Raw genomic sequence first — 22,763 nt, 5'->3', positions numbered from 1 at the left:
GACCTCCATGGGAATTTACCCTGAAAGACTGTTAGATTCAACGCTAAATGAGATGCAAATTCCATTCATATGTAAGAGTCAGGATGAGTCAAGATTGAGGTTTCCATTACATCTGCTCGTTTCCTAGAGTCACACTCTAAGAACATGTGTGTAGGCTTTGTGGAGGGTGTGTGCTCTGCAGGAATGTTCTGTTAACAATTAAAGAGGCCTTGTGGGCTGACGTTGCCCTGCCTGTACAGGGAGACCTTAGCTTCACTCTTCAGATAGTATGGGGTTCTGGCTACACTGTGGGCACCCAAAGTGAAAACCACCCCCGTGGGGAACATGAGGTGCCCTAGTGGCCACTTGGACCGAGGAATACTTGGAGTAACTTCGACACTGGAGCTTCAGACTCTCAAGTTAGAAAGGAGGAAAACATTCAAGCTAGTAGGTGCGCTGCACATTCCATCCACACCTAATAAAAGGCACGGTTTTAACTTTATAAAAAAGCTCCTTCCACGGATGTCCTCAGTTAGCTGTCCTCCAAAACTTCTGTCAAACTGACCGGTGTGTCCAAGAGTATCTCTATCCTCAAGAGCACCCCCACAATGTGACCAGAAAAGCAGAGATAGGTCAAATCTACCAGTTCTGAGGCACAGGGTTTCCATGGCATAACATCTCTGAAAACGAGATGCATTTTACAATTCAGTTTTTAACTGGCAGTGTTAGTGGTTCACCTGAAAAATGTCGGGAGTGATTCAGTGAAATTCTATGTACATGCACACAGAACAACACCTGTAGAACTGGCCTCATCTCTAGCCATGAAGTTTATAGCCAGCAATACAGATCAATGACCTAATACACAAAGATCACAAAGTCAACACTTTTCAATGTGTTCAACTGAACTCAAGAAGGACAGCTCCAGAAATGAAGACTTTTAGTGCGTACAGCTGTACGAGAAACAATTGGGAGAGGTCTCAAAATGGGGTGGGGTTTTTTGTTGCTGTTAAAATCAGTATGTAATATCTAAGTACAGATCAGACTGGAATATTAATTACGAATCACACAACACAAACATGGAAAAACTCCACTGTAGAGAAGCAACCTTTGAAACATTTAAAAACTTCAGGGGCAGGGGATGCAGGAAAAAGGGGCCTGCTGATAGTCTTGGTGGGAGTATAAATTAGTACAAGCTTTCTGAGATTTGGCAATAAACATCAAGTGTCTTAAAAAGAATGCATGCCCTTTGACCCAGAAATTCCAGTTCTAAGAGTTTAAGCTTAGGAAATCACGAAGGGTGCACCCACAGACTTAGCTAGGAGGCTGTACAGCACTGTTTATATCACAAAGCTGGAAACAAGCTCCAGGCTCAATAAGGAGTAGGTAAAATATATTAAGGCACATCCTTATGGCATAGTATGAAAAATTAAAAATGAGGCAGCAGGAAAAAAAAAAAAAACGAGGCATAAGAAATGTACCCACTGGCACGCAAAGATGTTCATGACATAATGCGAAGTTTCAAAAAAAATTGAATGTAAACACTTTCATAGTATGATCTCATCTTTGTTAAAATAGAGGGGAGTGTGCTTGTACAGTGAAAAAAGGACAAAGATACATACTAAAATATTAACACTAGTTGTGGAGAAAGGAATTAGTTTGTTGTTGTTGTTGTTGTTGTTGTTTCTTTACCTGCGTTTGCTGAGGGTGGGGGAAGGAGAGGAGGGGATAATGTGGGTGAGATTTATTCTCCGGTAAGAAAAAAATGAAAAGAAACTTGGGACACAATGTGATCCAATTAGGTGAACAAATTGGCTTAGGAATCTTAGAAAGAAGCTCAATCCTAAAAACCAAATAAATTAAAAATCCAATGGATTCATTACCATTATTTTATTTTAATCTCTAAAATAGAAGCAATACATTACTACCCTTCCTTTGAGGAATGTTGGGGGAACCGACTGGGCGAATTAAGTGCATAACAGGATTTAAAATATGCAAAAATATCCCAGGAGGAAATCTCTGTCGTACACTGAAGCTATGCTGTGGCCCAGTGCTGCAGAAGTGAGTACTACAAATCTCCAACACAGCGACAAAAAATTACATTAATATCCTAGTGCTCCCAACAAAGACAAACCACCTCAGGACTTTACAAGGAACAATACACTTACTCTTTATCCCATCCCTATAGGAAACATTTCCTCTGAAAATTAATCCATTAGCAATGGGTAGGAAGGGGACGTATTTACAGCAGTCTTTCCAAGGGAACAGGATTGCAATTTCAGTTTGGAAAATCTAATGCATATTAGTTTTATGGAGAGATTTCAGAGAGCACTGGAATGAGTGGAAGGTCACATTAATGGATTTTTTTCTTTAAGTTTGTTTATTTGAGAGAGAGAAAGAGAGGAAAGAGCAAGCAGGACAGAGAGAGAATCCCAAGCAGGCTCTACATGGTCAGCACAGGGCCCAACGTGGGGCTCGAACCCAAAAACTATGAGATCAGGACCTGAGCCGAAGTCAGTAACAACAGATTGAGCCACTCAGGCACCCCCACACTAATGGATTTCTATGCCTGGGTCTCCTGTACAGAGGACTATCCAAGCTTTGCCTGGGCTACCTTTATTAAGGAATAAGGAAAACAACACTTTTATTGTTGACTTCGGGATAAGCTCACACCAATAGATTTCTCTGCATAACCATGACCCATGATATACCACAAAAGATATAAAAAAGCAATTTTCATGTTGATTAAAGGCCTGTAGAGCTTTTGGAATGGAGAGGAAAGGGACAGTTGCTAGTTAAAACTTCCCAAATATGTATTTGCCCAAATCGGAAACTCACAATATTCCAAAGCCCATAAGCATTTCTGAGGCTGCTCCCTCCCCACTGACTTTTGTTTTTGTTTTTAAGATACAGAGTCAGCAGGCTGGGTGCACTATGACCAAATGGCAACAGATGCTGGTCTTGCAGAGGGCAAGACACTTCCCTTTGATCATCCAAGAACACGGAGAGAATGCACAAACATCCCTGGATCAGGCCATTTTCACTTTGCTTCAAGGTTTACCAAGTAGTTGCAGGAATGAGAAGAGTTACAGAAAAAGCTGTTCCTTCACCCAGTAAAATCAGATACACTCCACTCCTGAGGAATCCATCTAAACTAAGAACTAACCTATGTAAAGTATGCCAACTTGGGAATGTTTAGTATCAGTCACCATGCTTGGAAGGTTGATGCAGAAACAGTTCTCAAGGCGAAGAATTCCAGTGCCCTGTGTTGCATAGTTATAAGCAGCTTAAAGGGAGAGGGGTAGATGATCACTGGTAGTTTTATCTTTTCTTTGTAGAAATACAAGTGATGGTACCATAGATAACTGGAAAATAGCAGATACTTTAAAAATGAAAAACATATGCCAAATGTATATTGTACTTAAGCCTCCAAAAGAATCTAAGTCAGTGCAGATCTCCACATCTGTAAATGAGTAACACTACAACAGTAACCTTTCTCAAAAGTTTACGTATTAAGAAAATGAGAAAACCTACCAACACCTCAGCCTGGAATTCTCCATGAGAATAATTCTTCCCTGTAAGCCCTGGAATTTACAACAATCAGGTCTGTTTTAAACGATACTACACCCCTTAATTCATAATTAAGATACACTGTTCCAACACATTTACTACATGAACAAAGCCCTTTCACACAGGGATCAGAGGAGCAGCTTGAACCTTCTCTCTGCTGTTCCACTAAGTTATCTGGTGCTGTGAACCATCCCTCTACCCTTAGCACACCAGTACCCACCAAATACATCAGCAGGCCTTTCTAAAAATATAGTTAAAAATATAAAGCCCCAAAATAGTGATGTACAATGTTCTTTGAAAAGATGTGTCTGTCGTTTTCAAGTGTTCTGAAAACTAAACCACAAAACCATTTTCAACAAAGTGTGTGTTTCTAATTATTAGTGGGAAGATTTATATTCCTGGAAAAAAAACAATGGTACGCCTGGAAAAGAAGTTCACTGCAACAAGTCATCAAGAATTTGTAAAAGCAAAATAATTTTGATAAGACATAACTACTTCGTTAGCAATAAAAATCCAGGATCCTGCTGTACAAATCGTGATCTAATGAGCGGTCACTTTAAAGCTAGGTGAGGGAGCATTCCAAAACAGGGGCAAGGCCCCACATTTCTTCACATGGGCCCCCGCTATCTAATGCCGCAATGATTACAAATCTCCTATTAGTCAAGAGGCAGAAGTCACTAGCTATTACTGGGTCATCCCTTCAGACTTAGAAAAATGCGAACAGTTAACACAGTAATTCAAATCTTTATTTATAAACCTGCTTTTACTTACGGAGACATAGATCATACAAAAATTGTTTCTCCCCCTTTCCTCATTCTCTTTCTGCATTTTGCTGGTGGTGGTTTTTCAAGAGTCCAGATTAAAGGTGAATGTCACACTGCGTGTAATTCTGCCTAACCTGATCCCTTCTTGCCTCTTGGAGGTATGAAGCCACACTATCCCAAAGAGCCACACCAGGCCCTACTCTTAAACCGCTCTGGCACTCAGAGCAGGTACCGACTGGCACCTGGGACACTTGGGAGGGCAAGCAGGCAAGGGATCTTCTCCTTCCGCCCCTCCCCCATGAGGATGGCTAAAGCAGAGATTCATTTCCTAGCTCAGGTTTTCTGCATAACCCCTCCTCAAAACACAAAGACTCAGGATGGGCCTTAAAAAGTCCTTTTGTTTAGAGAGGGTCATTTCCTGCCGTTAGCTCACACCCAGAAACTCCCACCCATTTTCAAGGGGAAGCACTGACTTTCTTAGTAAAAAACAACAACAAAGCAAAACAAAATTTCAGGCTTAAAACCACCTCCCCCCCTCCCCAACCCCGATGGAACTGGGCTAGCAAGCCCCCAACAACAGCATTCTATACCAGGATTCAGAAACGGAAGGGGAACGAAGCAGAAACACTGGAGTTACGATTCTTCTCAGGCACGGCAGGCGTTATCTGTCCTATCCCCAAAATTTAGCTGAGGAAAGGAGTTTAAATGTCTACGCAAGCAGCTTAAAGACTTGTCCTAGGTCCCTCAGCAAATAAAAAAAATTTTTTAATTAAAAAAAAAAAGTAAAGTATCGATTTGGTCAAGAACTAATAAGAGTATTTATATACCATTGTCTCTAAGACCAATAGACCATAGATGATGGTTAAATTTAAGAAAGTTTTTCAAGGTCAAGCATTAGGACACAAATGCCATAAATGGGGATAAATCCAACGGCCTGCATTTTCATCAGTGCATTAGTATGCTCAATTAACAGGCGGTCTGATGACTAAAGTAATGATGGCTTACATTTTTTTCTTCCTGAAATGTCATCTGTTCTGCTTTACGGTGAATAAAAAACAGTTTTGAGTCCGTAAGGCTGCCAAGTAGGTAGAAATTGTGTTTCCAGGTTGCCTCCTCCATACAGGTTCACAAAGCCCAGATTAGGCTGTCCCTCATGGCAACCCATACAGGTGCTTAAAGGCTGGATTCGTCCAGCTAAAGCCTGTGTTATCCTGAGCTATGCCCTTTGTAGGCAAAAGGAGGAAAGCATATTGAGCTTGGGGCTAGACTAAATCAAAGGATGGAGTGCTAAGTCTATCTCCAGATCAATTCCACCTGGGTTATTAACAGTAACCCTTAACAACCCCACAGACAACTGCAGAACGGGAATCCAATTCATCCTGCCCTACTTTTACTTATCACCCCATGTGAGGCCCACATCTCACTCCTGGGTCTATGGAATTAGGTGCTAGGTTTCCATTCTAACTGGACAAATGCAAGGATTCCTTTATGTGTGCAAAACTGCTACGTAGTACCCCCCACCAAGGACCTAATCACTTACCATCTAAAATTTCTGGCTTAGAAACTAATATAAGACTGTTAACTAGCTGGAATTAAAATAAAAACTTTATAAATTTCTGGCTTAAAAGCAGGTGCTGACTTTCTGATATAATTAAGTGGGGATAGGCATCCAGAAATGATCCTGAAGGTAGTAATAATTAAAATGTAATTCAAAACTGCTGGAAAACATTTAGGACTACGTGATACATTGCACAGGCCTCAAGTTTGACTGATTCATTCGTATTCCAGTCATTTAACAAATTTATTGGGCAGTTCCAGGCATTGTCATAGACATTGACAGTTACAGCCTTAACAAGACAGAGCTCCCTGCTGCCTAGGAGTAACATTCCAGGGGTAGAAGACAAGTACATAAGGTAGTAACAGTGAATAAAAACTAGCTGGAAAATAAAAGAGGGATAGGATAGTGATTGGGAATGTGGGTACTTTAAACTTAGAGATCAAAAGACTTCTCTGGGTAACATCTGAACTGAGATCTCCATGAATGACAAGGATGCTGCTGCCTCATAAATATCTGAATGCAGCGGTTTTTCAGGCAGACAGGATAGCACGCACAAAGGCCCTGAGGCAGGAACAAGTTTGGCAAGTAGGAGATACCTAAATAAGGCCCAAGCAGCTGAAGCATAATGAATGAGTCTGTGATTCCTGGTAGATGAGGTCAGAAACCAGCAGGGCCCAGATCACATGAACCTCGTGCACCACTGGAAAAATTTTAAGCTCTTACCCACTGGCAGTAAAACTTCAGACAAATTACTTAATCTCTCAAGAGCCTCAGTTTCTTATTCCTAAACCATGGGATGATAACACCTCATTTGGTTTGTTCAAGTACAGCATTTAAAAACAGTAGACACGACTCCATAAATGCTTAATGTGCAAAAAAATCCATTCAGGCTTTTACAAGTTTGATTATCTTTGGATATGCACCTGATCAACTGGCCAATTTTCTTACACCTATTAAGACGGAAAAGGAAATTTTTGCAACAAAAATGATCTCCATGTTCGTTAGCTCTAACAGTTCCTTTGCTCATCACTGGGAAAGGGCTAGGAGGCTCTGGAAGAGAAAGAATGGGGCTTAGACTGGAGGGGGGAAAGGCGGAATCAGACCAGTGACTTGGCCTGGTAAGCGGCCTACCGGACTCCAGTACTTCAGGCATTCCCTTCTGTTGATAAGCAAGGCCCTGAGGAGAAGTAATCACCAACGTTTACAGTCTCCAGTCACCCAGCATCCCTGAGCAGGCACAGGACGGAAGTGTGCACGCGTGCGTGTCAAAGTGTGAGAGAGACAGAGACCCCTTATCCAGCCCCCAAACACATCCTGTTGGCTTAGAGGGATACAGTATTTAAAAACAGATGCCTCTTTGGAAACTCACACATTTTTAAGTCCTGTAAATCACACATGCTGGGTAAAGTAATTACACTTCTGTAGCACTTCCCCTCTGGCACAATGGAAATTCTGGTACTTCTGTAATAAGGTAGCACTTTCTGTGCTGTGCCTTCTCCCAGGAGGCCTCCACTGCCCATCCTATAGGTGGGCAGGAGAGAAATTCTCACAAAACAGAATCCTGTGGATTCAAGCAAAGCCATTTTTTTTTTTAATCTCTAGGCTTTCTCTTAGGATAATGTTGGCCACCTATCTGCAGACCTAAGGAGTCAGGAAGAGCAGGGGAACATCATTTAAAACTTGACTCAGGAGAAACAAAGGAGTTGAGGGTACAAACTGGTCTCTTACTTGCACGGATGGGTGAGATGTACCTCAATTTTCAGACTCCCAGATTTCTCATACCTTTGCAAAATCGCAGGAGCCCACAGGACTGAGGTAGGCTGCTTCAGCATTCCTTCTGCATTTTAAATTTGTGTAACAATACTGTATTACACCCTGGAATTTGGAACTATCTTCCTGGTGTGACTGGCATTTATTACGGCTATTTCCTTGTTTCCTCCAGCATTCTACATTAACGTGCATCATAATGGGTGCAGCAGGGTTAAAACCTATGGGAAATACAAACGCAGGTGGTTGTTTTTCTTAAAATTCCTAGACCACCTTTCCTTCTTCAAGGGTGGACACTTTCTCCAAGTGAGCAGCAAAGGCAGCAGACTTTTAGGAAAGCACTAAATGAATCAGTAGAAAATATGACCCAGAGAAGAGGGGAGTTCAAGGATCTGCCAAAAGGCTCATCTTACTCCCTACCCAAATAAATTCCCCCCCTCCGCCAAAAAAAAAAAAAAAGAAAAAAAAAACTTGAGGAAATTTTTTCTTACAAAAACACAAGCATCTTTATCAGTCCCAAACCCATCTACAAATCTTAGGGTAGCTTGATTTTCCCCTCTAGTCGAGGCACAGGGTTGGAAAAAGAAAAGTTGGAGAAGTCAAAGTCCCGGAATTAATGCAAACTGTAGAGGAAAACAATTTCCAGAAACAATTGATGAAAGCCAAAACAACAACAAAAAAGTGTATGGGAAATACTATATATGCCTAGGTTTTTCTAAGCTCCCTTCCCACACTCAGGTTTTCAAATGGATAAGCACGCTGAACACTATTATGTTATAACCTAGGCAGATACAGAATGCACTTTTATGTCCCTAAAAGTGCTTTAAAATATTTTGCTTCAATTTTTCCTGCAAATTTCCAGCTCCCCTCCCTCCAAATTTTTGTTTTGTTTTTATATACCTTTGAGTGTTAAGTCAACTTTCTCTGTTGTTGCCCACCCTTACGAGGTTCCCCAGGAACCAGAGTCCCCCATCTCTCCAATTTTCCAGGCGCTCATTCTCGTCACCCACCTTTTCAATTACCGGCCATGTACTCAAACTGTTCTGAAAATTGTCGAGAACAGACCTCTCCTCTGCATCTCAAACCCATGTTCACCTCCTCATGGCCTTTTCTTCCTTCTCCCCACCTGTCAACCCCTCAATCTGCTGTTTCAACAAATACAACCACCATTTAGCTGGGGGTCCAAGGTGGTCCAAAAGAGAAACTCAAGAGGCTTCCCGAATGAAACTCCCAGTCTTCCCTCTGCTGACAGTTAACTGAGGCCTCTGAACACCTCGGGCTGAATCACCACTGTCAGCCACCAACTCGAGACTAGGACTCTTAAAGTACCAGCCTCTTCCCAAACCTGTTGCAGCTGCTTTGCCACTGTGAAGTCCCAGAATACCAGGTCCCTGCTACGCCACAGGGCAACTCCAATCACAGAGTGGATTCGATGTCCTGGCCTGGAAGGCCAGCTCCTCCACCTTCTCTCCCACCAAAGCCTCCCCTGCCTCCAGCTTCATCCTTAACTTCCATTCCTCTCCCTGCCATGCCTTGTTTGCTCCCCCCAAAAGTTCTTTTAAGCCTCTGTGTCTTCATACAGGCCAATCTCCCCCCCAAAGTCTCAACCCCTTCCCTCATGTGGCAAATTCTTGAGAATCTGAGCTCAAATGTCACCTCTCTGACACAACCCCTCCACCCTCTTTTCCTTGCAGTGTTCACTGTGTTCCCAACTCTCACTCCATGTGAACCCCATGCTTCGTTCTACCTGTTTACACGGGTCACCATTTCCACAACACCCTGGAGCAGCCGAGCAGCAGAAACCAGCTCTCCTAGCCCCTGGCCCCTCAGAACCTGCACTTAGAGTCCCCTCCCCATAAAAAGACCTTCACCACCATCATACCACCTCCCCCAGCTCACCAGGAGGGTAAAATAATGTAGTGTGTGTATAAAGTGGCCAGTACCTGGTAAATAATGCAGAAGTCAGCAATTATGATTTCCTGCGTGAATACATTAAAAAGATTTCTGAGAATTTCAAAAAATCAAATATTCCAGTATTTTTGTATCCGCAAAAAAAAAAAAAAAAAAGGACAAACCAGGCAACTTCACTGTGATTAGCTCAAACCTGCAACCCTCCGCCAGGATGCAGTCTTGCCCTATCCCAATGCACTGACGGGGTTTCAAATATTCTCCCAGTACTCTCTGAAGACAGGGATGTAAGTGCAAGGAGTCGTTATCCAAGTTATCCCCACATATCTGATCAACTCATCCCCATCAAGGGATGACATCCTCCTCTCAACAGCATCAATTTAAATACCTGCTCCTAGCTGGCCTCAAGCCCACTGAGCCATGCAGCCACTTTTGCTCTAGCTATTATTAAGGTTCATTCCCCTCATTCCTTCTTAAGTTTTTTCTTTGACCAAAGCAAGCACTGTTCAAGAGGAACATTTGCATTCCCTTTCCCCTTCCCCCAGGCAGACACTAAGGTGCCAAATGAAACTGAACACAAACATTCCAAAGTGGCTGTCACACAGAGCAGGCTTGTTTGGGAACACAGGGAGCTCCGTGCTCTTGCACCTAACCAAAGCTTCCAGAAGTCTGCGTCCAAAAGGTCAACTTGAGTTTCACCGCACAAACCAAATGCTAATGGTGAAAACCCAAACGCACCCCAGAATGAGCAGGCCCGTGGAGGCTGTCACATGTACCAGGCACGCTCACCTGTGCACTCCAGTGGAGGCTGTGGACGGCAGGTGGAGATAGGTAATTTGCCAGCTGCTCCATCCACAACTTCCCTAAATCCCCAGTAGGCAACGGACCTCAGTACTAAACGTGTGGCTGCTTATTAACAGCTCACCTATACACAGTTATCATCACCAACCCTACCAATGAGGATATTTCACGTTTGTAAACTATGTGTTTATAAAGAATCATATATGCATATACGTGTAAGTATTGTGTGTGGTATTTACTGGTACTGGGGTACGATCTTTTGGTAGGTGCTGAGTGCTGGGAATACTGTGATAAGATGGCATCGATCTTTTTTAAAAAATTACATGAAAACAGGTAATGATCCAGGAGTTAAATGAAGAGAACAAAGTAACTCCTACTGGAATTCTGAGAAAACCATTTCTTTGGAATGGAACATTCAGGTGATGGTAGCCTGCACAATGTAGGCTGAAACTTGGCTCCTGCCTTGAAAGCAGCTCAGGCTAGATCAAGAGGGAAAAGATGGCTGAAGCAAATAGTTTATGGAGCACAGGGGTACATTAGGGCAATCCTGAATGTCAAGTTTGGACTCTGCTATATAGAGAACAGATCAGTGCTGAAGGACCCATCAGAGGACCGAGCAGTACAGAAGGACAGATTAAGACAGCATGTTAGAACAAGGAGAGCAGCTAAACATCACTAAAATGAGCCAGGATAAAAGGAATGAGGGAGATAAATACTAGAAAGAAAGGCTACAAGGAAAAGAAGAGTCTGGGTTCCTGCAGCAAGACTTGTGAGCAAAACAAAACGGTTTTGTGACACCTACAGATATGGCAAAAAAATTTAACAAAATAGTCAACGAAAAAGACATTTGTTTTTTGTTGTTTTGTTGCAATTTCATTCACATGTTCATTTTAGAAAGTCTAGAAAGCACAGAAAAGCACTGGCAAGTAAATAAAAATTATCTGCGATCCACCAGATAATTTTTATTGTATTCTGTTTTTTACCTATTCAGGGTTTTGGGGGGGTTTTATTTAAGAATTGGCATCACATAGGGCGCCCTGGGTAGCTCAGTTGGTTAAGCATCGGGATCTCAGGGTTTCAAGTTCAAGCCTAGCATTGGGCTCCGCGTTGGGCATGAAGCCTACTTAAAACAAAAAAAAAAAAAATTAAAATGTAGTCAGAAGCTGGAAGAAAAAGACAGTTTCTCCCATACTGCCTTCAGAGGGAGTGTGGCAATGCGGACAAACTAATTCCACATTTCTGGCCACTAGAACTGTAAGAATGCACTTGTTGCTTTGAGCCACCAAATAAATAAATAAATAAATAAATAAATAAATAAATCTGCATATACATATATATTCTTTAAAAACATTGCTTTTCATGGCTACCTAATATTCTCTTTCAGAAATTATACCGTGACTTACTTAGCAATCTCCTTGGATAAGACATAGAAGAATCTTTAAGAATGTTCCCTACCGTAAGTAACAAATTGATGAACATATTTTGACATGGAACACCAAAGTCCTCCAGAAAGCTGCATGGGTTTGTATCACTGCTGCAAATCCGCACGTGCCCACTTACTGCACCATCACCAACACTGAACACTGTCCTCGAAGCACAAATTACCCTGAGCCTATGAAAATCATCTCTCTACCCTATCAAATCTCTACCCTATCAAATCTCTACCCTATCAAATCTCTACCCTATCAAATGATCCATCCAACAAACAAATGCCATGGAAACAAAGACTGCACAAGAGCACGAGGGTGTAGGAGAGAAATTTTAAGACCACTTCTGGAAAAATAGTAATTCAGAAGTGCATGCTATATTTGCGATGTTCACGGACACTTTACTAGGAAATCTTCATGTTTTCATTTAAAACACTATCACCAAACCCTATTCCAGGGCTGCATTAGATCTGATTTGAAGTAACAGACTCCAAATGTGGATAAACTATATAAAACCATTCTGCACTTTGTCCAAGTCATAACGTAGACTAATCTTAACACCTGATTGAAAACCTGAGGTTGCCACACACTGATATGATACCCTTTCTGTGTGCCAATTAGAGGAACAAGTTTTCCTTCATGTCCCCAATATTTGGGCAAGATTACTAAGCACTTTCTTTTTAAGGTATTTTTTTAAGTAATTTCTATACTCAACGTGGGGCTTGAACTCACGACCCCGTGATCAAGGGTTCCAAGCTCTTCTGACTGAGCCAGTCAGGCGCTCCACTAAGCACTTTAAAAGGAAAGAGGTAAAGATTTGTATTCGCTTGTAAAGAACCAACTTTACAGGATTCCTGCCCAACATCTGCCAAACATCTTTTCAGTCATTTATCCAACAACGCCAAGTTTTTTGCTTTTCTAGTTTTAAGTACAAGTTCAGATCAATTTAAGGAAAAATTGCTCTTTGACACTAGGGACTCAACATAATAAAACACCTTTTAGAAAGGATTTGTGATCAGTCTGAAAAATACTACATGACCTGGATAAAAGTAAAAATAAAACCAAATTACAGATTTATCTGATTTCAAAAACAAAAACAAAACCTATTTTGAAAGTTAAGTGATCAAAAATTTCTATTTACTACCAGATAAAGTCTTGATATATAAAAACTCAAGACAAATAATTGAGTCTATTATATATACATTAACTTTAATAAAGTCTAGTCCAGTATAAACTGCCAAAGATGTTTAAAGACAATATTACCTAGTCCAAAATTACATGCAAATTCTAGGAATTATTTTACTAACTGAAAAATGATATAAGAAATTACCTAACGCCCTATCCATAAGCCTTACAAATCTCAGATCCCAGTAAGATTTTGATAACTGGCTTTTCTTTAATGGGACATCTTGCAGAGAAATACACATGTATAGCACACTATAATCCAGAAAGCCAGATGTATTATCTCTGTCACAGCTAGCCAAAGCTGAAAAAGAATTTTTCCTCAAAGCTTTAAATACTATCCAAAGCAGAAGTCTATGTCCTGTCCAAGTTCTCAAACTTCCAACCCCAAAAAGCTGCAAAAATTCTCCTAAATCCTGGACCGTTCAGTCTACACAGTCGGAACCAAGTAAGTGTTTCGGCGTCACTTATTTTAGAGTAAGCTTTAAAAGCTCTCAAACAGGGCTAACGTATACTGGAAGAGAAGAGGAACGCATTTAAAAAAATAGAAAAAAAACCCCTTGGATTCTCTAAAGTGGTAGAGAAAGCCTAAATTACCCTTATGTTCTAGGAAATAAACTATTTTCTCTTAATGATGATTGGACTTGCTTTTCCAAGCCATCTCAATGGCCACCAGAAACAACAAAACACATTTTTCCCCTCTCTTGTCATTATGTGTATATACATTTTATATGTGTGTGTTCTGTTTATGAGAGTCTTCAGCCAAGGCTTTTAAATGTGTTGGAGAACAAATTGCTGATCGCTGGGTGGGCAGGGAAAGGGTCCAGTGCGGTGGTTTTGTATAATGCTGAGCACATTAATGGGACTCACCAAATACCATATTTATTTTACTTGTGGTTTTCAGGGTTAGAAAGAAAGAAAGAAAAAAAAAAAGAGGTTAGAGTTTATCAAAAACAAAACAAACTCAAAACAGGGAATTAGGGCAAAATTACCTGGATCATTCAAGGCCTATTTACTTTCTTTTCCTGAATTTTTAACATTATAAACCTTCTCTCTTCATGGCGTATCTGTCTTTACACTCCACCTCTTCTACGAGTTGGGTTCTGAAATCTTCCTAACTGTCCACTTAGTTTTAAAACAACTGTCCTGCCAAAACTTACACGTCATCAAGCCACATGCCATTCCCACCTGAAAAGGGACATTGTCAGGGCAACAGAACAGGTAAGAGGCAGTAACTGCACTAAGTTCACCTGTGGTTCTGTGCTTGCACACCTCACACATTAAGGCGCCCCAGGAACAGGGCCGACACCTCAGTCCTGGTGGCAGTGAGGCCGAGATGGGTTAAGTAAAAGAAATTTGACATTTCTCTCAATTTTATCAAGTACGTTATGGTTTTGGAACATATAAACCTCTTTTTTTGCTACCCACCAGAAGCCAAAAAGCCTTTGGTTTGCCTTGTTAATAACCTTTCCATTTGGCAAGTGTTCTCAATGGGGTGAACAGAGAAAGATGGTTCCACACAATACATCCGTACCCTTAGAAATAAACAGATTGCCCATCTAAGTGAAATAGAGAAAGGTTTCTGAAGTAATTGGTGTGTTAGGTGAATTAGATACAGCAACTCCTTAGAAGCACACTGGTCATTTTTTAAATTTTATTTCAGTGGTAGGGAAAATAAATGGCAAAGGAGCCCGAAAGATTCAAGAAAAAACTGGAACTCAATTCAAGTCTCCATCTCTTTGAAAAGGAAGGAGGAAGGTCAGTAGTTGTAAAGAACTAGCATGTAAATAACACTTGCCAAAATAATAGGTTAAAATAAAATGCAATTATCCTCAGGTGTGAAGGCAATTTTCAGCTTACTGCAATTCAGGTGGGTTGCCCCCATACAACTGTGCTAAGAGTAAAATCTTGTGTTTTGCATTGATTTGCATGGTCTTCATTTTAAACGTTCCCTTTTCACAAGTGGACAATGAAGGCTTACCCTCACTAAATTAAATCCTCCCCAACATTCGGTTTCACTATCAGAATCTTAGTTGGCATGCAACACATTATCTCCATAATAATCTCAACCTCCTAATCAGTTTACCATTCTGTAGACTTCATATACTGGGACACAACACTTGTAAGAATGCTTTATGGTTCATGTCTACATGCATACTTTCTTGCATCTACACACACACACACAAGTTCTTTTTAGAACGTTTAAGAACTCAGCTATGTGCGATCTTCAAAAGTAGGCGAAAAAATATTGTTTCTTGGACTCCAGATAAATGGCTTTGTTCCTGCAGGTACGTTAATCGGATACCACAGATACCTAACTACAAAATTCTGAAACCCCCAGTTACCGAATTTTGTTTCTACCAAAGGAACGCTCCGCAGCCGCAAGTTTTAATGTTAGGGACGCATCACATAAAATTTACGCTCAGAAGTCAAAGTCCTATTAAAACAGCCTCGATGATCGTTTGGTGAATTGTAAAGTTTTAAACTCTTTTATTCTGCTCCCCGCAGCCGCATCGCCCCTAAATTTACAAAACCTAATCATCCAGATTCGGGGTCTTTGACTCACCAGAGAAGAATGCAGCTGATGAGTTATCTATTAATTCGAAATGCCTCGGCTGGAAAGATATTTCACCGAGAACTTTTAACACTGAAGGGGGGGGGGGGGGGCGCGGAGAAGGTAGGGAACAGAAGGTGTCTCTTGACGAGAACTCGCCCCGAGTTCCTTCCTTACACCACACAAACACACCCCACAACTTCCAGCCCGGGTCGCAGAATTAAGAACTGACCCTCCGGGTCCCAGTAAACGGAGGTTACCGAGGAGCCAGCTCTCGATTCCGCTTTTAAAATCCTACGCAAACAAAGCTGAGCATTATACTTACTAAAGTCTCCGAAAAGTCCTTAAAGTTACGCAATTTTTGGAACCCACAAAAACTCGCTCTCCGAAGAGAGCCCCTCTCGGGGCCACAATTTGGGGCTGTGCCTCGGGACAAGGGCAATTCCCAAACCCTCGGCTGCGGCGCCCCGGGGCCGGCCGGCCGGCCGCACTCTGGAGAAAGCCCGCGCGTCTGGCGCCCCAGGTCGTACCCCCCGCCGCACCGAGCCCCCTCAGTACCTCTTCCTCCTGAAGGTTGGCCTCGTTCGGGGTGTTCTCCTTCTCGGCTTTGCCGCCGTTGTTCATCTTCCCGGTCCTTCCTCGCCGGGCAGGGCTGGGGCGCGGGGCTGGGCGAGGGCGCGCTCGCCCACTTTTCCCTTCCCCGGGCGCCGGGGCTCCCTCGGACGGGCGCCGCGGGCTGCGGGGGCTGGAGCCGGGGCACCGGCGGCTCGGACTCCCGCGGCGAGGCGAGACTGCGGCGGCGGGCGACCCAGGAAGTGCGAGGGAGAGACGGGGCAGGGCGAGGCGCGGGCCGACTGGGAAGGGGACGGAGACAATCGGGACCCGGGAGGGAGACCTGGAGAGGGAGGGCGGGCGCAAGGGAAGGAAGGAAGGAAGAAAGGATGGGGCGAGGGCGCGCGTCCCAGGAGGGAGCCCAGAGAGTCGGGGAGGTGGCCGAGTAGGGGCTGGGGGCGGCCGCTGCCCGAGCCTAGCGGGGGCCGAAGGGAGGGGGCGAGGGGTGCCCAGACCGAAGGAGGAGGAGGAGGTGCGGGGCGCGGGCCACGGCTGGGACGCTGGGACGCGGAGAGCCGCTGAGTGCGCGCTCCAGGCAGGCTCTGGGAAGTACGGGATCCAAGCAGCTCCCTTTCTCTCTCTTTCCTCCCTCCCCTCTCTCCTCCCTCTCCTCCTCCTCCTCCCCCCTCCTCCCTCCCTAGACGAGGGCCGCCGGGTTTAGCCCAGAGGGACGGGACGCGGGACTGAGAAGCCCCCAGCGGGAGGAGGGGCTGCGCCGGGGGCGGCTGCCCCGCGGCCGGATGGCGCGCGCCGGGGAGGGGCCGCGGGCGGCAGGCGGAAGCGGCCGACCCCAGCCCCCAACTCCGCGGTAGGTCGTAGGGCGAGGGCCGAGGCGGGGGAGGGAAGGAGGCCGGGTCCTCCAGCTCCCTCGCGCCCCCGTGGGCCCCGGTGGCCGGGCAGGGCCGGAGTTGGCGAACTCGCGTGGCGGTGCGCGCCAGCTTGGAGAGGGGCTTCGGGGAGCCAGGCCGGGCCAGCGCGACGCCCGGGAAGTGTGATGGGCTACTGCCGTGGGCTTGCTTCCCGCGGGGATTCGCACCCCTATCCCTAAGCCTGCCCCTCCTTTTCAGTACCCGCTTACACCCATTTCCTGCCTTCCTAGTTGGCAGCTTGAGATGACAGGATGCGAGGGAACGAGCGACGTCCTGGGGCCCCCCGCTCCGGGCCAGCGTTTTCAGGACACAGCTTCAAACCCCCCGCCAACGCCGGGTCCTCCCAAACCTTCCAGCCTCCCCGCACCGGCCGTCGCTCTCCGCGAAGCTTTACGGGCCCCTGCTCAGGCTCTTCTCACCGCCTTTATCAGGCCGTTCTGGAATTATTTGTTTACCTGGCTGCCTCCCTTACTCTTCTGGAGAGCCTCCCTGCTAGACTACACCGTGCCCTGTTTATCTTTATAATCCCACGGCCATTTAAGTACGCTACCTGGTATATAGGAAGCAATCAGTAAATATTTGTTGGCTAAGTGAATGTTCCTCAAGCCCGCCGAACTGGAGGCCAACACAGATGATCTTCAGAGAGGGTCAAAGCAGCTTAAAGAAGGAAGAGGGCTCAGCATTCTGGGAGGTCAGCACAGCACGCCTGTTTATGCACCAACCTCGGAAGGACTGTGGGTTTCTGTTTCCTCACCTGTGAAATGGGAATCGTTCCAGTTACCTCCCAGGGGGTTGCAATCAGAGGACATTACAGGTTGGTACAGTACAGCACCCAGCATCCATTCCTGCCCAGTTTAAGTCGGCAGTACATGGAACCTAACATTATTAAGGAAATTTCCACTTTTCCGGGGTCATAGAGAGCTTCTCTATTCCTGTATCATAAACACAAATTTTAAACTGCTTATATCAGTAGGTTCTCCCTCACTTCCCATGCCCAGGAATTCTCTCACACAGCATGCTGTTCCTTTCCAGCACAGCACCAATCACAATTTCTAATTATTGGCTTGCTTCACTGTTTATCTCTCTCTGCCCCTCACCCCCCCCCCAACATTCTTCACCCTATACTGGTTTAAGTGCTGCTAGGAGTGGGGTGGGGCTGGGGGTGAAGATAAGACTCCTGCTTTTAGGGAGTTTAAACTGGTGTCCTAGAGACAAGATACCCAAAACAACTCCAGGGATTCTGGTTGAAATTGTAGAAAGCAAAGAAAAGACTTGTGTTCAGAGCATGGTGACAAAAAAAAAAAAAAAAGAGAGAGTGGTAATAATTCGATTTACCTATTGGATTTTCCTTGGGTTGGGGGGGTAGGGGGAGTCGGAAGATTTTGATAGATTTAATTGCTGTCCTGATGTCATGTCTATGGGAGAAAATGTGTATGTTGGACGAAAATAAACCAAGAATCTCGAAATTGCAATGGGAGTTCGGAAGAGGCAAGGGCCACAATTAATCTGGAAACTTGGACAGCCCAGTCCATTCCCAATCCCTCCCTCAGTTACATGAGGAACCACGAGGGGGCAATGTCTTCCTGATCAATGGCTGAGTGGTGGTCTTGGCCCCTGTGCGTCCGATACTGCCGGCACTTTGCCCTCCTTGGCCAGTGCCTGTTACTGAATACACTCCACAGAAAGATACTGTCTTTCTGGAGCCTGGCAAAGGCCCAAGAAAAATGACAATCGATCTAGTCATTGATGGTTCCAGTCAGACTCCACTTATGAGTAGGTGGAAGATGTTGTACGATGCTGGGAGAACCTCCCCTACCCCCACCCAGGGAAATGGGGCTTAATTCCAAATGTAGAACCTGATTCCTTTGTCTTTAAGCCAAGCCAGCACTTTGTCCATTGTTAACAGTTAAAAACCTCTGGGATAAAAAATGAAAATACGGGCAATGAGAGAATCTTGATTCGTTCATTGTTGTGTTTCCAACATCTAGATAGTGCCTCATGCATAGTAGGCATTTAGTAATTATTTTTGAATGAATGAACACATTAAATCTTACCAGATCTTGATTCTCAGGCATGAATGACATCATCAGATCCTTCCAAGACCCTGCAGAAGGGTCTGAATTAGTGGAGGCGTCTCAGCATGGAGAGCCCCCACGAGGGCACTAGCAGAGTCATGGTAGTGATCTTTAGTCGTTATTTTGCAGGGGGAGACCCTAGGTAGAGGACATTTGTGGAGACAACTGATGAGATCTCAAAAATAAAAAATCCCACCACTCAGCTGGTCCACCTAACACATCAGGCAATTAACAATACAAAAGGGAGGCCTAGAACATATCCCAATGGGAAGCATGACATTCGAGGTGTTTTCAGAGAAGTATATGGGGATGGGGGTTATATGCCATGAAAAGAAGGACTCCTGTTTTCTGTCCTTCCCATGAAGAATGGCGTAGACTTACCTGGAAAAACAGTAGGGTCATACAGTACCAACAAAACCCAATGAAAATCTGTAAATAGACTTTGGCTGTTTATAAAACTTAGGGGAAAGGGATCATTCAGGATATAAGTGATCTTTCTGACCTGTTTACTACCTCAAAGAAAGAAAGTTTCAAAACTGAGATCTCAGCAGCACTAGTTTCCAGTCGCCCTACAAGCTACCCATGAGACAACAAAGGGATTTTGTATCCTAGGAAAGTAGGGCTAATGACCACGAAACATCTGCTTTCTCTCCTGCCCACTATACCGTTTTGCTTCTAGCCTGCAAGGTTACAGACTAGATTGAAAGGGAAATATTGTACGCACCTGTAGTTTTATTACTTATCTCTGTTTCTCTGGCAGTGTTCATTTTGATTGAGGCTTGCTTTAAGAAATCCAAACCTATAATTACATCTTAAATGTCTCTGGGAATTGCAGACATTGAAGATCTATTTTGAGGTAGTTTGCATGGCATGGGTTTTGTGCCTGTGTTGGCAGCAGAAAGCTACAGTATCTACCACGTGAATTGTGATTATCTGTTAACACTTCTGCCTCCTCTGCTAGACCCAAAAAGTTCTCGAGGCCAGAGGCTATGTTTTAGAGTTTTGTCATCCTTGACATCTCTCGCCCTACCCCCCCCCCCCAACACCTCCAGGCCATCATCATCTTCCCCGATTTTATTTATTAGTTTATAATTGTAGCTTTAAAAAACACACAACCGTATTTGCCATTCTTCAGTGCACAGTTCAGTAGTGTGGAGTATATATATTCACATTGTTGGGCAACATCCTCTTGATTTTTACCTCCTAAATAGTTGTGAGATTCAATCACTTCCCTCCGATCTTTTGTGGCTGCCCTTGCAGCCACGTGGAGAGGCTCGCGTGGAAGAGAAGTAGGTCCCGGACTCACAGCTCCAGCTGAACTCTCTCAGCGGACAGCTGGTACCAATTGCCAGCCTTTTGAGTGAGTTCTCTTAGAAGTGGATACTCCAGCCCTGGTTGAGCTGCCCCAGCTGATGCCACACGGAAGAGAGATGAGCTGTCTCCGGAGTCATGCCCAAATTGCAAAACTGTTAGCCAAAAAGTAAATGCCGTTGTTTTAAAACACTGAGTTTGAAGGTGGCTTGTTATGCAGCAATAGATAACTGAGACATAAGTGCATATCTAGAGGTAACGTCCTGGTGTGTAGAAACTTAGAGCACGTGGCAGTGGCTTTGGGACCAGGTGGAGGATGGAAGCTGGAAGAACTTTGAGGAATCTACTAGTGAAGAGCATTATTATGGGGCAGTGAGTATTGTCATAACAGGCTAGAGAGAGGGGGACCCGATTTATCCATTGGAAAAACAATTAGCTGAACAAGATTGCTGGTACATGTAAGATAGAAAAGATACCTAATGAACAAGTGGATCTGGTTAAGGAGATATTTGGATAGATGTTGTAAAGGTTGAAGAATTTTGGGGGGCACCTGGGTGTCTCAGTTGGTTAAGTGTCCGACTTTGGCCCAGGTCATGATCTCAGGTTTGTTGAGTTTGGGCCCCGTGTCGGGTTCTGTGCTGACAGCTCAGAGCCTGGAGCCTGCTTCAGATTCTGTCTCCCTCTCTCTCTGCCCCTCCCCCACTTGCTCTCTGTCTCTCTTTCTCTCAAAAATAAATATTAAAAAACTAGAAAAAAAAAGTTGAAGAATTTCTTTCAGATACTTATAGTACAAGTGAGATGAGCCAAAAAAAAAAAAAAAAAAGAAACAGTTCAATTTTTATCCCAATTTAGAGGAAACATAAAGAAGCCAGGACTTCCTGGGTTTGAAATAAAACTGTCGTTCCTAGTTTCTCCAGAGGACAAAACTCTCAAAATAAGAAATGGCCTCGGAGCAAAGGTCAAATCCAGGGTGCGATCATGAAAATACGACCTTTGGGCACCTGGGTGGCTCAGATCATGCATGGTCTCTTGGTTCTTGAGTACAAGCCCCATGTCGGGCTGTGTGCTGACAGCTTGGAGCCTGGAGCCTGCTTCAGATTCTGGGTCTCCCTCTCTCCCTGTCCCTCCCCTGCTCACATTCTATCTCACTCTCTCAAAAATAAATAAACATTTAAAAAAAAAGGGGGGGGGGGATATGGCCTTAGGTGAAGTTCAAGACAAGGGTACAGCTCAAAGATCCTGTGGTAGGCAGCCTCCACCATGGCCCCCAATGTTCCCTACCTCCTGGTCTTCAAGCCCTTGTGCAATCCCCTCCCCTTGAGTGTGAGCTTGCTTTTAATGAACAGAGCCTGGTACAAGTGATGGATATCACTTCTAAGATCAGATTACAGAGAGACCATGGCTCCCTTTTTACACACCCTCTTTACTCTCTCACTTGCTACCTTTGATGGAAGCCAGCTACTGTGATGCCAGTGGCCCTAGAGCGCGGCCCATGTGACAAGGAGCAGTGGAGGCTTCCATCCAAGCACCAGTAAGGAAATGGCACTTTCAATCCAACAATGCACAAGGAACTGAATCCTGCCACCAACAACCATGTGACAAGCTTGGACTTGTGACAAGTTATGGACTGAATGTTTGTACCCCCCCCCCAAATTCATATAATGAAGCTCTAACCCCCAATGTGATGGTATTAGAGGCTTTGGGAGGTAATTAAGTTTAGATGAGGTCATGAGAATGGAGCCCCTGTGATGGGATTAGTGCCCTTATGAGACATCAGAGCTTCTGTTGTCTGCTCTGTGAGGATACAGCGAGAAGGTGGCCATCCCCAAACCGGGAAGAAGCCTTTCACCAAGAACTAGACTGACTGGCACCGTGATCTTGGACTTGTGAACTTCCAGAACTATGATATTTTGTTATGGTACCCTGAGTTGACTGAAACAAGACCACAGCCCCAGCTGGCACCTTGGTTGCAGCTTTTGAGAGACCTTGAGGCAAAAGGCCCCAGCTTAAGCAGAGCCTGGTGTTCTAATCAACAGAAACTGTGAGATAATAACAGATTGCTGTTTTAAGCCATTAAGTTTGGGTACCTTGTTATGCAGCAATAGATAAATTGATAATTCAAAGATTTAAGGTGGTACCAATAGATCCTTTCAACTAGATAGCAGGGCTTCTAAAAATCTGGATGGTGTTGCTCACACCAATCTCACACCGGCCCAGTGCAGAGAAGGGCCTCTGTTGGAAAGAAATAGGAGTATGGCTTTTGCCTAAGGGACATGATTATAACTTGAAGTATACGAAACCTATGGCTTTTAAAGGATCTCTACTAGCTTGCACTGAAAAAGAGACTGTTCATAATGAAAAGAGGCCTCTGGAGCTACAACTTTACAGG

General features: G+C 44.2%; 1 protein-coding gene and 1 long non-coding RNA gene across 15 annotated transcripts in view; one reads left to right on the top strand and one right to left on the bottom strand.

The window, feature by feature from the left end:
• The window catches only part of RBPMS (RNA binding protein, mRNA processing factor), a 175,430-nt gene extending 157,966 nt beyond the window's left edge, over positions 1 to 17,464 (bottom strand). For 2 of the 14 annotated variants that reach the window (XR_008295901.1, XM_053216377.1), the window contains exon 1: positions 16,066 to 16,391. Coding sequence is in view for 3 of the 14 variants with exons in the window: in XM_053216377.1 (XP_053072352.1) it covers positions 16,066 to 16,131 (66 nt within the window). In the remaining 11 variants the exon portion in view is untranslated. Of the gene's footprint in view, positions 1 to 4,317; positions 15,506 to 16,065; positions 16,403 to 17,189 lie in introns of those variants that run through there. The other 12 variants (XR_008295909.1, XR_003426681.2, XR_008295907.1 and 9 more) reach the window with 12 other exon arrangements.
• Positions 16,396 to 21,133, top strand: LOC113604669 (uncharacterized). The gene is made up of 2 exons (XR_003426682.2): positions 16,396 to 16,927; positions 17,187 to 21,133. It is a non-coding gene; the product is annotated as an uncharacterized LOC113604669 (long non-coding RNA).
• The last annotated feature ends 1,630 nt before the right edge of the window (positions 21,134 to 22,763 follow it).

This window comes from Acinonyx jubatus, chromosome B1, assembly GCF_027475565.1.
Source record: "Acinonyx jubatus isolate Ajub_Pintada_27869175 chromosome B1, VMU_Ajub_asm_v1.0, whole genome shotgun sequence".
Taxonomy (NCBI): Eukaryota; Metazoa; Chordata; class Mammalia; order Carnivora; family Felidae; genus Acinonyx; species Acinonyx jubatus.
This window is presented reverse-complemented; position numbering and strand designations above follow the sequence as displayed.